Genomic DNA, 15,010 nt, shown 5'->3' with positions numbered 1-15,010 from the left:
TCTTCAAGAAATGGTCCCTGAATATCAAAGGTTTATAATGACAGTTCAGTTGGGCAATTTCTGGTCTCGTTACACTAAATTATCAACCTCGTTGAAACTTTAGGATTAAATAAAATCACGTTATGTTTCAGAGTTGCTTTTCAGCCAGCAAATACACGATACACCAAATCTGATCCTGACCTATATAAAAGTGCAATGTGATGGCACGTGCCCTGGGCTGGAGCTGCCGATGGGGCTGTCACACGCTGCAGCCCTGGCTGCCCTGGGAGCACTAGGCGCAGAGGAGGATGTTCCCTCTATTGGCGGTGGGGTTGTAGAGGGTAAAAGCAGAGCTCTGTGAAAAGATGAACTCTTTAATTTATCTTCTCCACACAAAGGGAAAAAAAAAAAAAGAAGAGAAATATTCTTCTTCCAGTGCCAGAACTATTAAAAGACATCCTATGCAGAAAAATGGATCCCTGTTAAAAATCTCATCATCAAACATGCCTGCAAGCTTCAGCGAAGCAAATGGCATCTCTTCCAATTTTAGAAAAAAAATAAAAGATATCTGACAGAAACTAGATATTCAGCCATTAAAAGGATGGTATGATTATACAGCAGAGATTATATTCTCAAAAGGAGCTACTTATTTCAGGGGTTTTTTCCAAGCTTGTATTCTGATTTTATTGAATGGAATAGTTACCAGTGTGTATGACAGAAGATGCTTTAGTCCTGATCATCAGAGATTTGGTTACAACTGCAACTTAGTATAATAGTCCTCTTTTTAATTTGCTCTTTGGGTGGTCATAATTCAGTCCTATTTTCACACACGAGTCCTGAAACAAAGTCAGAGAAAGAGAGAAAAGGGGACCCGTTCCTTTACACAGGTAATATAAACCTGTGAAACTCTCTTGGAAATGTAGTTGGAAGACAGTCAACTCATCCCATTGTATGAACTCAACAGGTCTGTACTGGCTAAGCTTCAAAGGAGAAAACGGCTTAGGATGATTTATTTTTTGAATGAGCAACTCAAAAATATCTGTTTCGGTCAGTGGAACAGAAGGTACTTCTACCAAAATCTGTGGCACGGGGAGGTAAGTACTCAGCCCAGATAATATGATTCAAACGTAGATTGTGGCATTTTTCATTCAAAACACCAAATGGAAGAAGGCTCCTGGAGACAGACAGATCAACTGGAAGGTAAGACTAGGCCAGGAGAAGGCAGCGATCGGACACCGGTAGAAGGCACCAGTGTGAATCCAGACAAGGTGTCACCCAGCAGAGTGGTTGTGCGTATACACTGATATGGCCTGTTACCACAGGACGTATATCAAATCCCTGCTTAAATTTAACATTGCTTACTCTTGGCATAACCCTCGAGAAAAGCCAAAACCTTCTCCCATACAAAATACTACAGATGATGCTGATACGAAGGATGCCAACCAACTGCATTCTTTGGAACACCGGAGGCAAGTCTGGCACATAAAATGTATGTAAATAAATAAAACACTTTATTGAAATATTGAGAATATTTAATTGAAGCACACACTGAACGGTAACTAATTCTGTTATCTTTGAAGGAAACCCACTTCTTTGGTTACACTGTTTTATGGATCATGGTGCGGTTTGCGCAACTGCCACGTATTGAAAGCAAGTGCAAATAGTGTGCTCAGATACCAAATGCACAGAAGATACTCACAGGATTCAGTTTTAAAACTGACAACATGACAATATGTTATTTACTGAATTTCACTGAATTTCACTGAATTATTTTTAGAGTTGGAAGGGACCATATGGATCATCTAGTCCAACTCCCCTGCTGAAGCAGGATTGCTTAGAGAATGCTACTCAGGACTGCATCCAGGTGGGTCTTGAAAATCTCCAAAGGGGACTCCACAACCTCCCTGGGCAGCCTGTTCCAGGGCTCTGTCACCCTCACCGTGAAGAAATTCTTTCTTATATTCGAGTGGAACCTCCTATGTTCCAACTTGTGCCTGTTGCCCCTTGTCCTGTCACTGGGAACCACTGAAAAGAGTCTGGCTCCCTCCTCCTTCAACCCACCCTTGAGATACTTATAAGCATTGATAAGGTCTCCCCTCAGCCTTCTCTTCTCCAGGCTAAAGAGTCCCAGCTCTCTCAGCCTTTCTTCATAAGGGAGATGCTCCAATCCCTTAATCATCTTTGTTGCCCTTCGCTGGACTCTTTCCAGTAGTTCCCTATCCCTCTTGAATTGGGGAGCCCAGAACTGGATGCAGTATTCCAGTTGTGGCCTCACCAGTGCAGAGCAGAGGGGGAGAATGACTTCCCTCGACCTACTGGCCACACTCTTCCCTATGCAGCCCAGGATTCCGTGTGCCTTCCTGGCCACAAGAGCACATTGCTTGCTCATTGTCATTTTGCTGACTACAGCAAATTTAATTCATTTACAGCAATTTAATTCATTATAAACTCAGGAAAGGCTGAAAGGTAAAATATTCTCTGAGATCTAAGCAACACATGACAGTTTGGGCTCACAGTCACTGGTTGCTTTTGCATATAGTGAGCGCAATGACCTACTTTCCGAGAGTGATACCAGGTGATGTTAGCTCAGATATACCGTCAGTCTGGCAAAGGCATTTTTAACTCCAGTTGCCTGTATTTCATACCACGGGAACTTCATTAGGAGGATGTTACAGTTATATAACCCTAATCTAGAAGATTTTTTTTTTTTTTTTGTTCTTTTCCTACACACCGGTAATGCCCTTTAATACTACGAGAATTATCCACTGCCGTTTATAACTCACTGTACCTGAAAAGATAAAACAGTTTTTGAAGCCAGCTGCAAAATCTGTCATAAAAAAAGAACTTTCTGAAAAGCAGTAATGCAAAATAATTCCAATTACAAAACAGGAAGCCTAGCAGCTATTGATCAGGTTGTATTATAACCTTGGTTCTTTCTACACGGAAACCAAAATTGTTCAAAGAATTAATTTTTATTCAAATTCTAATTAAATTATGTTCATTCGGCTAATTTGTGCATTACAAGCAACAGTAATACAGTAGAAGCATAAATGAGCTACAGAGGGAAAAAAGCCTTTTTTCGACAAAGGACCAAGCACGGTGGTGAAAAAAGGGAGAAGAAAACGTAGAAATGGAAAACATACAATCTTTTGAGGAAATCGTCTCCTTATTTTCGTAAGTTAACTTTCATCTGTCCCAGAAATACTGGGTTGCATAACATGCGTCAACACTGTGCACAACAATTTGCATAATTAACGCTTTTTTTCATTAACTCAAGCCTGCTACTCTTACTATAGTGCCTGACTGATATCGCCCACCTTACCCTCCAATTATTCTAAATACCTCAACGAATCTGCGCCTGAGCTACCAACAGTAACTGAGACGGAAAGCAGAGAAGCATGATGATCATTACCTCTTCCCCTTTTCCCCCTCCAAAGAAGCGTTAAGACTTGTATTTCTCAACTAATAGAAAAAGAATGAACCCTGGCTACCTTTTTCGCAGAATCGACCAGTGAAGTGTAGTGGGCAGTTGCACTGAAACGTGGTCGCCCCCGTAGGTAGAGAGAGAGGATGGCATGTCCCTCCGTTACGGCACAGTCCTTCCTGGCATACGGCCGGCAATTCAGGGGAAATCCGAGAGGGCACAACAGGCTCAGGCAACTCAGGCGCATCAGGAAAAACCATAGGGAATGCTGTTGACAGATGCGCCAGTACAGGAATCCTGGAAGGATAGAGACAGCACATCAAAACAAAAAATCATAAGACATAATTTTGCCACTACACTTTAGCTTCATTTATAAAACAGTTGCTTTTTTTTTTGTTCAGTAATTCAGATTATATTTAAGAAAATGTAAGTATATTAGTAATTCCCAAATCAAGTCCCCATCCTGAAAGCTAGCAAAAAGATAGTGAAGGTATTTTTCCCTGTGAGGGAGGAAGAAATAACCTCCATGCACATAGCATAGTTTGTACGTGCTTTTATAATTCCTTTTTGGTGGATGTCAACAATGGAATGATAAATAAATATAGGGCTGTATTATTAAATATTTTATTGTCTGAAATTCTCAAATCTCATAAGGCTGTTCTAGAAGATGTGCCTTCCATACAAGTGGATTAAGCATGTGTATGCAGAAGGGAAATGCTGTAGTACAGCAATGCAGTATCTTTTGATTCATAGAAATAACTGGGATGGGACCCCTCCAGTGGGACTTTTCATTCTCCACTCCAGGCATTTGTTGTCTTAAATCTACCTTCCAAATGTCTTATGTAGCCCGTTTAGTAGTGACAACCTGAAAACTGATTTTAATAATTTACTTTTTGGAATCCATGTTTTATAAAGTACTAGTAAGCTGCATAATATTGTGAAAGAATGCAGTATAAGACACCCCAGTTAAGTATGGCGTGTGTAACACTCACTAAATGAGAAAAGGAAAAATCAGTTTTCTGAGCCGTCCATACAGCATGTGTAAAACCTGCACGAAGACAACAATACATGCTGAGACATGGAGGAAGGAAAAGAAGCAGGACAAAGGAAGGGCAGAAATAATTCAGGACAAAGTAAATACCTAAGGGGACCCAGAGAAAGGCGTAGTAATTGAGAATTGTGTGGGGCCCTGGGAAAGAGCAAAAGGGACGCAGGGATTGTATGACAGCAAAGAGGAGACACGCAGAGCGATAGTGGTAAGGGAACCATTCGAGGGGGATACTGCAGCAAGGGTGCAAGCTGCCTGCAAAATCTGATAGCCAAAACACACACTCTGCAGTGGTTAGAAATGAACATACAGGGATTTCAAGGCAGTTAAAAGCTATCCACTTTATTTGAGAGAAAAGCATCCAAAAAGATGGCAGACATCAAGAAGGCTGAAAACAAATCCCTAAAACATTTTGGGGGCTGAGGACTTGCTGATAAGAGGCTTTTTAAGGTTTTTAAGAAAATAAGCGACTTCCTGTTTATTTCCATTTACATGAACAAAATAGCAACATTTCCATTTATATGAACAGAATTACAACAAAGAAATTGCTGGGTTTATTACCATCCTTTTCTCCTAAGGGACATAACTAACATGGTCTTCACATGGGCTATTCCATTCATAGCAGCATTAAGAGTGCACTAATGTGAGTGTTAACTTCTATCAGGTTAGCACAGCAAATTAAAAATGCTTAGTCACCTGCTGCTGAGATTACAACCACTGATTAAAAAAAAATATAATTAAAATCTGCATTTTCTCCGCAAACATAAACTTAACGTTTGAGAAACTCTGAACTAATAGCAGGCCTACATAAAGAATCAGACATTTACAGGCGAAATTTATTGGGAGCTGTTACTGGGATTTGGGATTGATTTTTCTGTGCCTCCTGAGAAAAAAAAAATCCTCAACAAAAACTAAATAAAACTTGGGGGAAATTCAGGGCATAAACTAAGCTCTCAACACTAGCTATTAGAAAGACCATGTCTCTAATGACAGATAATCCTATAGATGGCTACTGCAAAAATTATTCTTCTGAATCCAGTCACAGCTACCGTCAGGGGTAAAATACCAAATAAGAGGGGTATCTGCCTGACTGGCAATCCTGTATTTTTGTATCTACTGGAAGCACTGATTTCCAGCCATGGAAGCTTCACACCCCCTTTCTGGCAGGAAGCTGCTGGTTTTCTCTAAAATTTCCTGAGCACAAGTGATGCAGCCTCTCTTCATTTTCTGGTTGACATTCTAATCCATGGAGAAAGGAAAGGAAGGAAGGAAGGAAGGAAGGAAGGAAGGAAGGAAGGAAGGAAGGTAAAGAAAGAGAGAAAGAGAGAAAGAAAGAAAAAGAAAGAAAGAAAGAAAGAAAGAAAGAAAGAAAGAAAGAAAGAAAGAAAGAAAGAAAGAAAGAAAAAGAAAAAAGAAAAGAAAGGAAGAAAGGAAGGAAGGAAGAAAGAAAGAAAAGAGAGAAAGAAAGAGAAAAGAAAGAAAGAAAGAGAAAGAAAGAAAAAGAGAGAGAGAAATAAATAAATAAAGAAAGAAAGAAAGAGAGAGAAAGAAAAAAAGGAAGGAAGAAAGAAAGAAAGAAAAAAAGGAAGAAAGAAAGGAAAGCTCCTCGGCAGGTTGATTTCTCCCTGGTTCATTCGCTAGTCGCTGGCAGGGTGTCAGCCCTTTGCAGTGGTGTTCTGGATGTTTTACTTCTCGATGGTGCCTGACTGCCTACGTGCCAGCGCGGCTTCCAGGCGCCCTGCGGCTCCCTGCTCAGTGCAGTCTAAGTAAAACACTTATTTGAATAAAGAGCCAAGGAAGTGTTTGAAGTCAATTAGCAGCCGAGGTGTTGGAAGTTTTGACAAAGTATAACAAAAGTAAATCGGAAAGAAACTTGATTCACCGATACTACCCGACAAGGCCACAAAATTTTCGGGGGCTTTGCTTTTCCGTTTCACAGCCTGTCATTGCCTCACAGGTCAATAATACACACAAAGATCTTCTAACTTGCTGCCAGCATCAACACATTGTTATTAATCTTAAGATGAGCTCAAACAGCTGAGTTTTAAAGGCCTGTAACCTTGTGCTTCATAGCTGAGTGCACGTAAGTTTGAAATGTTTGTCTAAATATAGATGTTCGTGCAATTTGAAGTTTTGTTTATTATAGATTACAGTCTTTACTACTAAAGGAGATGTATGATCACAGAACCACAGAATCACATGGGGTTGGAAGGGACCTCTGGAGATCATCTAGTCCAACCCCCTGCCAAAGCAGGTCCACCCAGAGCGGGTTGCACAGGAACGTGTCCAGGCGGGTTTTGAATGTCTCCAGAGAAGGAGACTCCACCACCTTCCTGGGCAGCCTCTTCCAGGGCTCTGCCACCCTCACAGGAAAGAAGTTCCTCCTCAGGTTTAGGTGGAACTTCTTATATTCAAGTTTGTGCCCATTTCCTCTTGTCCTGTCACTGGGCACCACCAAAAGAAGACTGGACCCATCCTCCTGACACCCTCCCTTTAAGTATTTATAAGCATTGATCAGATTTATAAGCATGATCAGCTGAATAGCAGGAATACAGCATTTAGGCATTATGCTTGATGTCATGTTGTTAAACCAAAAGCACACATACCCTAATGAACAGCACTTCCCACTCCCTCCCCTGTGCTCTCCTTTTGTCCATTTGTGTAAATACCTGAGGTGGAGGGGAGGGAAGAAGATGGAACCAGACTCTTCTTGCTGGTGGCCAATGAAAGGTCATGGGGCAATGGACACAGACTGAAATATAAGAAAAAAATGGGGGTTTTTTGTTTGTTTGTTTGTTTTTTTCTTAGGGGTGATCTATCTGTATAATGGCCTTCCAACTGAGACCTGCAAGGAGAGCAGACTTGTCCCCAAAGTGGTAATTCATTGTCAGGCTGACAGCAGCCATGGCTGCAGAAGCACTCTGACATTTTTCCTGAAGTAGGTTGATGAGACATGCAGTGGCACGGGAGTCCCAGTGATATGATAACATCTCCACTGCCTGTATCTTCTGGTACTTACGCACTTAACATTTTATTACTGAAGTAAAGGATTTAGCCTTATCTGATATGAGTTTGATAAGGGAGTTTGTATTTTTAGCTTGTCAATAAAGTAATTTGTGCTGGGAAGCAACTGCTTTTATTTGCAATTTTCCTTGGTGGAGAAGTGTGTATATGCCATTTTTCTTGGGCTATGACAGACTATTATTTTAAGCAAATGTTTTAGATTTTGGAGCCAAAAGAAAGATTTTTCAAGGTCATTAGCATGCATGGTAGCATGCATATAAGTTCAAAACCTTATGAAACTGAAAACAACTGCACTCATGGAAATGTCGGTTTAAACAGGAATAAAAAACCCAGTACCTTGCATGTAATTTGGCAAGAATGAACAAAGCCTTTTACAGACTGCTTATTTCACTGTTCACAACCATGTCAAGAAGAATACTTTAAATGGCATTTCACTGATTTCGATGAATCCACAGAACAGTATAGCTGCACACTTACCCTACTGGAGAAACCACTTAAATCACTTGACACAGTAATTGAGAAAATAATTTAAGAGATTACCAGAGAGGGATTATTTTTGTTCAGAGGTTTGTGTCTGAATCTTATTTCCTCACCCATCTCAGTCTTTGTTTGATTTGGAAGAATTGTGTCTCTGTTTTTCTAATAGAGATGACTTTTGATCAGGCTTATCTCTTTAAAAAATTCAACTCTCAGTGTATGTTCCAGGCTGTGAGCCCAGCTTCTCCCTCCTACTAGGCACAACATTTGGTAGCAGAACTCAGTGATACTCTAGTTTCAGCTTTCCATTTAAAAATTCGCAGTTGATATAACATCATTTGCAACTGCTTTTGCACGCACAGCATCTCATTTAATGGTGCAAACTTAGCAATGCAAATAATATATTCGATATACAATGCAGCCGAGGATGTGAGAAGGCAATTAACAGATATAATGAAGTTTATGAAAGCTCGGTTTACAAATCCAAAGAAAAAAATCATGAACTCCAGGATGCATAGCAGTGCCAGATATGGGAAGAAATGTCAGGTATGGAAAGAGAAGGGAAAGAGGAAAAGGAAATACATGTATTAGGAGGCATATTCCTGCTCTGTTTTCTTTCAAGCATATAGATTCCATAGACTTTGGAACAGATAAATCAGATAATGTGACACAGAATTTGCAGCAATAATGCATTACAGTGAAAGTGCGATAGCAAATGCCTTCCTAAACAAGATATTAAAGGGAGCCTTCATTAGATGATATTTGAAAAAAAGCACAACCCCTTAGTCCCTAAGTTTAGCACATGGCAAATAATGGTTTTGCTAGAACTGAGTTTCTGTACCAAATCCAGTCGTCTTTTTACGTGGTTTGCTTGAAGAAGTAAGTGAGCATTGAATCTCCCAGTTGTTCACACCGATCTTCACTTCAGCTTGGTTTTGCTGTTTCATAGCCTCCCTTTTAAGCCTTTCGACTGTCTACCATCCAAACATTAGACTCAAAAAAAGGAGACGAATCAAGACTTCTGAGCACTGAGCAGACCAATGTGCACATCTTAAACTTTCTGAAGTTTAAGCAAATCTTAAATCTGTCTAAACTTCAGCTTTCTGTTTTGCATTTAGTCAATAGTCACAGTTAGAAAACCTCTTCCCAGTTTCCTTTTAGCTGCTATTTAGAAAAACAGCACTTGAAATGCCTGAGTATTGCATCTTTTTGTTGATTTATGCAACTGCTTTTTTCCTGAAACTTGAGGCTTTGAAAGCAAAAAAATACTTTCATTCCCTCCTTTAAGATTCTCTCAGCAGATCAGAAATGTTGATTTTTTTAACATGGCACTGTATTTGTCCTCCTGAAAAGCCTCTGCAAGTTTAGAATATAACCATTCTGTCCCAGTCCTAAATGGCTGAGTAAATTGTACTGGGTAAATTGAGTTCCTGTAACAGAGATGCCATGAGAGCTGTCTAAAAAATCCCAGATCCTGAATGGAGTCACTACTGTTTACCAAAGCTTCTCTCAAGCTTCACGGGCTAAAGACGTTCTTCCACCTCAGTGATGCTATCCGTAAATTAGGCTCCAAAATGGAAGATTTAGTTACATGGTTTAGTGATGTGGTTTTTTGTTTTTGTCAGAGTTAGGTTGATGGTTGGACTAGATGATCTTAAAGGTCCCTTCCAACCTAGACAATTCTATGATTCTATGATCTGCCTATGGATGACTATCACACAATGCGTCTGTGAGGGATAAAGGAGAATCACTTCTAGATCCTGAATCTGCAATTGATTTCCTAAGTAATAATTCATCTCAGGCAAGACTTTGCCATTGTAATTATCAGGATTGTTGTAGCCAAACCTTTGGTATTTGCCCCCAGTGAAAATTCTCCAGATGGCTAGAACTCTGCCTACCCAAGAAAGAAAACAAAATGCTTCAAGAGGTATATATATAAAAAAAAAATTAATATGGTGGAAAAATCCAAGTCTGTATTCAGATGCATCTTCTAACCTAAGGGATGGGGAACTATATGGAAACTCTTTTCCTTTCTTCACTCAACCCAATGAATGCTTGGTTCTACGCAGGACAGAACAGACCAAGGGACTGGCTTGGGGAGTTCTTACAGCACTTCAGGTAGCAGATTGGCAAGTTTATAGTTCCGTCAAGCTGAGGACACAAATGAAGTCAAGTGTTTGATAAACCAGAACAGTTTTCTTACCATTGATCTGCAGAATAAAAAGGGAAAGCAGGTATGTATCACCATTGGACATATCTTGCACGGTCTCATCTCAATTTCTTCTGCACATGCCTAGTAGATCTTGCCCTCTGTGAGATACACTTATGAAGGATGAGTTGAGGCATTCTCAGACCCTAACAGGAGTGAGGGGGGCTCTCAAGAGAATCAAAGTGTTTCCAGAAATTTGACAGGCTGGAATTTCAATGCACCCTGATTACATTACAGATAAAATGCAGTTTTGAGAGTACATACTTTGTTTTTAGATGCCTCACATAAGAATAGTTTAGGCATCTAAATAATTTTCGCAGTCAGAGTCCTTAATCTCTTTTTTGCATTTGTTTCCCTATGTGCTGAAAACAGTTCTTGCTGGACAGAAAGCATTTTTCTGTTCAAAGACCCTGTGACTGGAGAGGGACGGGAATATAAACAGGCATTCTGTATCACACAACACTGAAATTAGCACAAGAGCTGGCCTGCAAGCAAGATGAGATAGACATGTAGAAATTATTAGTACAGAAAGAGTTAAAAATGCAGAGTACTGTTATATATTATCTAGTATTTCTTCCAGACTTAATTTCTAATTATATCTTAATGCTGGAGAATGGCTGGCATGCATAAACACAAACATCATTTATTCATCAGTAATCTGGCATTTAATTAAAATATTACTGCATTCTCATTGAGTGCATAAGGAAGAATGTTGTAAATATGACAGGTCAAGAAATCCCTGTGATATTGACAGAGTGAAAAAATATACTACTGGATACTTCCTAAATAGTATTTTACAACATAATAGATAAGGAACTAAAATAATAGGCCTTTATGCACATTTTTTCTTTTTTCTTTCTTCTTTATGCACATTTTCTATGAGGAAAAAATGATTTTATAGTCAATAAAGCATGTGTCACAGATGAGAGAGTAAACAACAGTCCATAGTTGATCTGTACTGGGGTTTACTTAAGAACCAAGGAGATTAGAGCTTTACCCTGCTTGATTATCTCACACACTCCCTCACGTTCTCACTCCACCCCATGCCTTGGTATGTTCACTAGGTTTTCACTTTCCTTCCCAGCAGGGATGTTGCTGCTGGTCTGGGAAGCTTGAGTGGAAAGTCATGTTGATTCACACTGCTCATAGTAACTGGTCTTGACGGGTACCAGCCACGGTTCCTGTGCATCCCCTGGTATTCATCTCCATGCATCTTTCTCATCTTTAGTACCTTCCTCCACTTCCAGCATCTTTCCTCCAGCCAAGATGTTTACCTCCTTCTTTCCTGGCCCCCCTTCTTTTGTCCAAGACCACGTCTTCTTTTCAGGACCTCTGATTTTTCAGCTCACTCACTTTTCTCTCCAACACCCCCAGCACCCTTTTTTCCCAATCAAAATAGTCTCTCTGTATAGAAGCACAAGGTGAGATCAGCCTCCTGTCTCTTTATTAGTTGGAGGTTTCAGGATGTCCTACTATTTTTTGGTCCAGGCATCATCAGAATTTACAACCACCTCATACTGATTGCAGCTATCAAATAGGAGGCTTCTGTTTGAGAATTCAACGGTTTAATTTTGGATATTCGCGTGTGTGTGCCATTATCTGCTGCCTGCTATTGGTTACAATTTAATAATTTTTTTTTCCCTATAGGAGTATCATATTTTAGAGTCTCCTAGCGTAAGAGGCAATGTTGGTAGATGTCTTTTTCTTCTTTTTCATATTAGCATGGAATGACTGTAAGGGTATTATGCTAAACAAAGTTCTTATTGATGTGATTTTCCTTAAGGATGGTTGTTAAATGCTGGACTACAGAATATTTTTCTCTCCTGCATTTGGAAAACCATTTGAATTTTGGCCACACAGTGTTTTTGTAGTGAGGACCCTCACGTTACTCAAGAGTGAAAAAATACTGTAACAATGACAATGACAGTAGCAACAAGAACAATAAATAACAAAGTGATTAACATGTTCAATACTTATGAGCTCATGTTCAATCTCTCTTCAATTCCAAATTCTCCAAGGTATCAAAATGCCACCCAAAATAGCCTTTTCCTTCCTAAACATTGGAAGATATTTCATCTGCCAATAAAACTCTTAGGACAGAATTCACTTTGTCAAACATCATCTGCCTCAGAGTTTGGAAACCTGCCTGGGCTGATCCCTTTGTTTGTCCCTGTAGACGATCTGTACGCAGAGAGAGGCATCTCCAGTTCATCCTGCTGTGAGACAGGTGACCACCTTTCTTCATCGACTAGGGATGGAACTGAACAAATTAACTCTGATGAATGAGGACAAAGTCCTGCTTCTGTTCACTATGTCACACTTAAAATCACACGTTTTGAGTACATAACTGAAAAATATCCCAAACCAATTTTTAGGTATTCAAAACATCTGCTAAAAGCATTCCCTGTGAATTGCATACCTTCACAGCAAAGAATGGAGCTTATTTTACCCAGTTGCAGCCCGAAACTTTAAGCAATTTAAGTCTGCAATGAAGACACTGATTTAACTTTAACATTAGTAAGAGAATATGACTCTGGTTTAGCAAAATCTTAAAACATGGAGAGATAGTAAGAGGCAGCTTTATCAGGACTGAAACTGAGAAGTTTTATTACTAGTGTGAACAACTGGAAGAAAAGCATAACAGCTCACAAACAAGAAATAAGGAAAGGAAAGGAAAGGAAAGGAAACTCCAGATGCCTTTTCAGCAGATTTCTGTCTTTCTTTTCAACTTGCAGAACAGTACTCAAAACTGTCTGCACAGGAACCAAGATCAAATGCAGCAGAAGAACGACATGCCTCTGCGCTGCATTAAACTATTCAGTTTTGGTTGGGACTAGGAATAATTAAGGAGCTGCCTTTTCTTGTCCTGGATTACTTAACAGAAAAATGCTAAAAATTGATTATTCATACTCTCCCATCTTCTCACCAGCTGAAAGGCTGTGACATGGCAAGATCATCGGGAAGCAGAGAACACATTAAACTAAAAGTATGTTATATTGAAATTATCAGGTATTCAACCTGTTCCAGGGCAACTGTTAATTAAGTGGATATTTTACATCCATTGATCCTAACAGCTTTTGGTTACCTTAAACACTACCTGAACTCAAATACTATGTCATTGGAGGTTTAAGTACCTGGTTATGGTTTGGGAGTGGGCAATACCAGTTGCCAAAGTCATGCCAACTACAAACCAAGTTTCAAAGCAAGAGACAAAGAGAAACCTGAGGCAAAACTGGGAGAATATTCTCAATGGCAGAGTCAATACTTTTATTGTTATCTTCAAATTGCACTCTATTTTCCTGCCATTCTTTCTTCAGAAACCTTAAGTCATGAAAGGGCACCTCTATTTAAAGCATCAATATTAGTGATTTAACACGGTCATCACCTGGAAGCAGCTCAGATTGAAGAAGATCAGTCAAATCCTCATCATCATATTAACAAAACAAGCTTTTTATGAAAGCTGTCATCTGAACACAATCAGGAGGTTAAAAGATAGAAGAGATTACTTTGTTGTGCTTACCTTTCTACTTTCCTTTTTTTTTTTTTTTTAAATTTACTTTTGTGGTTTCCTGGTGAAAAATTTAGACAACTCATTTAGAATTCAAGATTCAAAATATCTAACCTTTTGATTTAAATTATGAAAATAAAACCCTCCATAGAAAGTAGACTGTGTTTTGTCATTTGCAAAAGACTTAGCAAGGCTTAGAAGGTAAAAATACACCTATTTTAGTGAAAAATAGTAAGTTCCTTCAATTAGTCAAATTTGATGAAAACCTGACAAAGGCTTAATTATATGTCCATATTCCCAATTAGGGAATTTATCTTACTCTATTTATATTAGAAATTTATTCTGAAGGGAAAAAAAAAAATACTCTAAATAAAATTAATCTCACTTGCAAGTAGAACCATCTTGCCACTTAAGAATTCTGAATTGTGGTGAATTTCTTTCATATACTTTAATTCAGTCAAGAACATTTTATATCTTCTAGTTTATGAAATGGATTTTTTAATTGGTAAATGCTGGAAGCCAATTATTGATGTTAACACTTGTGTTTATACTGCCCAGAAACTAAAGAGATCTAATCACTTCCCTTTGTTTTCATACACTACTCGCTCAATTTTATAACATCAGTGAAATATATTAGGCAGTTAGCTCTAAGAAATTACTGCATTTTCAATTGCCTAATGTCATTTTGACCTTCAGCCTTCCTCCTTACATATGTAAAAAATTCATATTACATCTTGTTATTTACATAAGGAATTTTTTTTGTGGTTAAGAAATGCCAGCGCACACTTTTATATCAACTAGGACCTTGCATGAGTACTAGTAGAGCAGCATCTTCTTCTCCTATCCACCTCTTTAATTTCAGAGTGGGTGGAGAGAGGAAAAATGGGGAAATCTGGCTTCAGAGAGCTGGCAAGGAGCATGTATGTCTCAACAAGTTCTTGCCTTCTTCTCATATAGGTGGTTTTTTTGAAGTTCAATTCATTTATGTTCATGTTCTCTTTTTGACACAGTTTGCAATTTTAACAAATCAGTGTTTTATGAGCTGAAATCCTTCCTTTTCCCCGTACATAGGTGAATTACTTCAGATTTCTAATATTGCTATGACCAACCACTGCTTGCTTTAAGCTTCAAAAAAAAATCCTCAAACCCATAACTAATATTGTTTCTAGAAATTTACCAATGACTTGAGAGAGATGCTTGTCCTTAAGGACATAAGGACAGGACACAAACCTCAAACTCATCTTTCTGTTATATGTGTGATTTTGAGAGAATTGTCAAAAGTGTGCATGTATATGTTAGGTCCCAGTCCCATTGGTCCGGGAGGGGTTCTCACGTCCAGTT

The 15,010-nt window shown here is 39.0% G+C and overlaps 1 protein-coding gene across 1 annotated transcript in view; it reads right to left on the bottom strand.

Annotated features, from left to right (window-relative positions):
- Positions 1-15,010, bottom strand: part of EYS (eyes shut homolog) — an 895,325-nt gene that overhangs the window by 212,028 nt on the left and 668,287 nt on the right. Inside the window, exon 37 of the mRNA XM_074153627.1 lies at positions 3,471-3,700. Within this exon, the coding sequence (XP_074009728.1) occupies positions 3,471-3,700 (230 nt within the window). The remainder of the gene's footprint in view (positions 1-3,470; positions 3,701-15,010) is intronic.

This window comes from Numenius arquata, chromosome 9, assembly GCF_964106895.1.
Source record: "Numenius arquata chromosome 9, bNumArq3.hap1.1, whole genome shotgun sequence".
NCBI classification, from domain to species: Eukaryota; Metazoa; Chordata; class Aves; order Charadriiformes; family Scolopacidae; genus Numenius; species Numenius arquata.
Note: the sequence above shows the minus strand (reverse complement) of the source record. Positions and strands in the feature narration are given on the sequence as shown.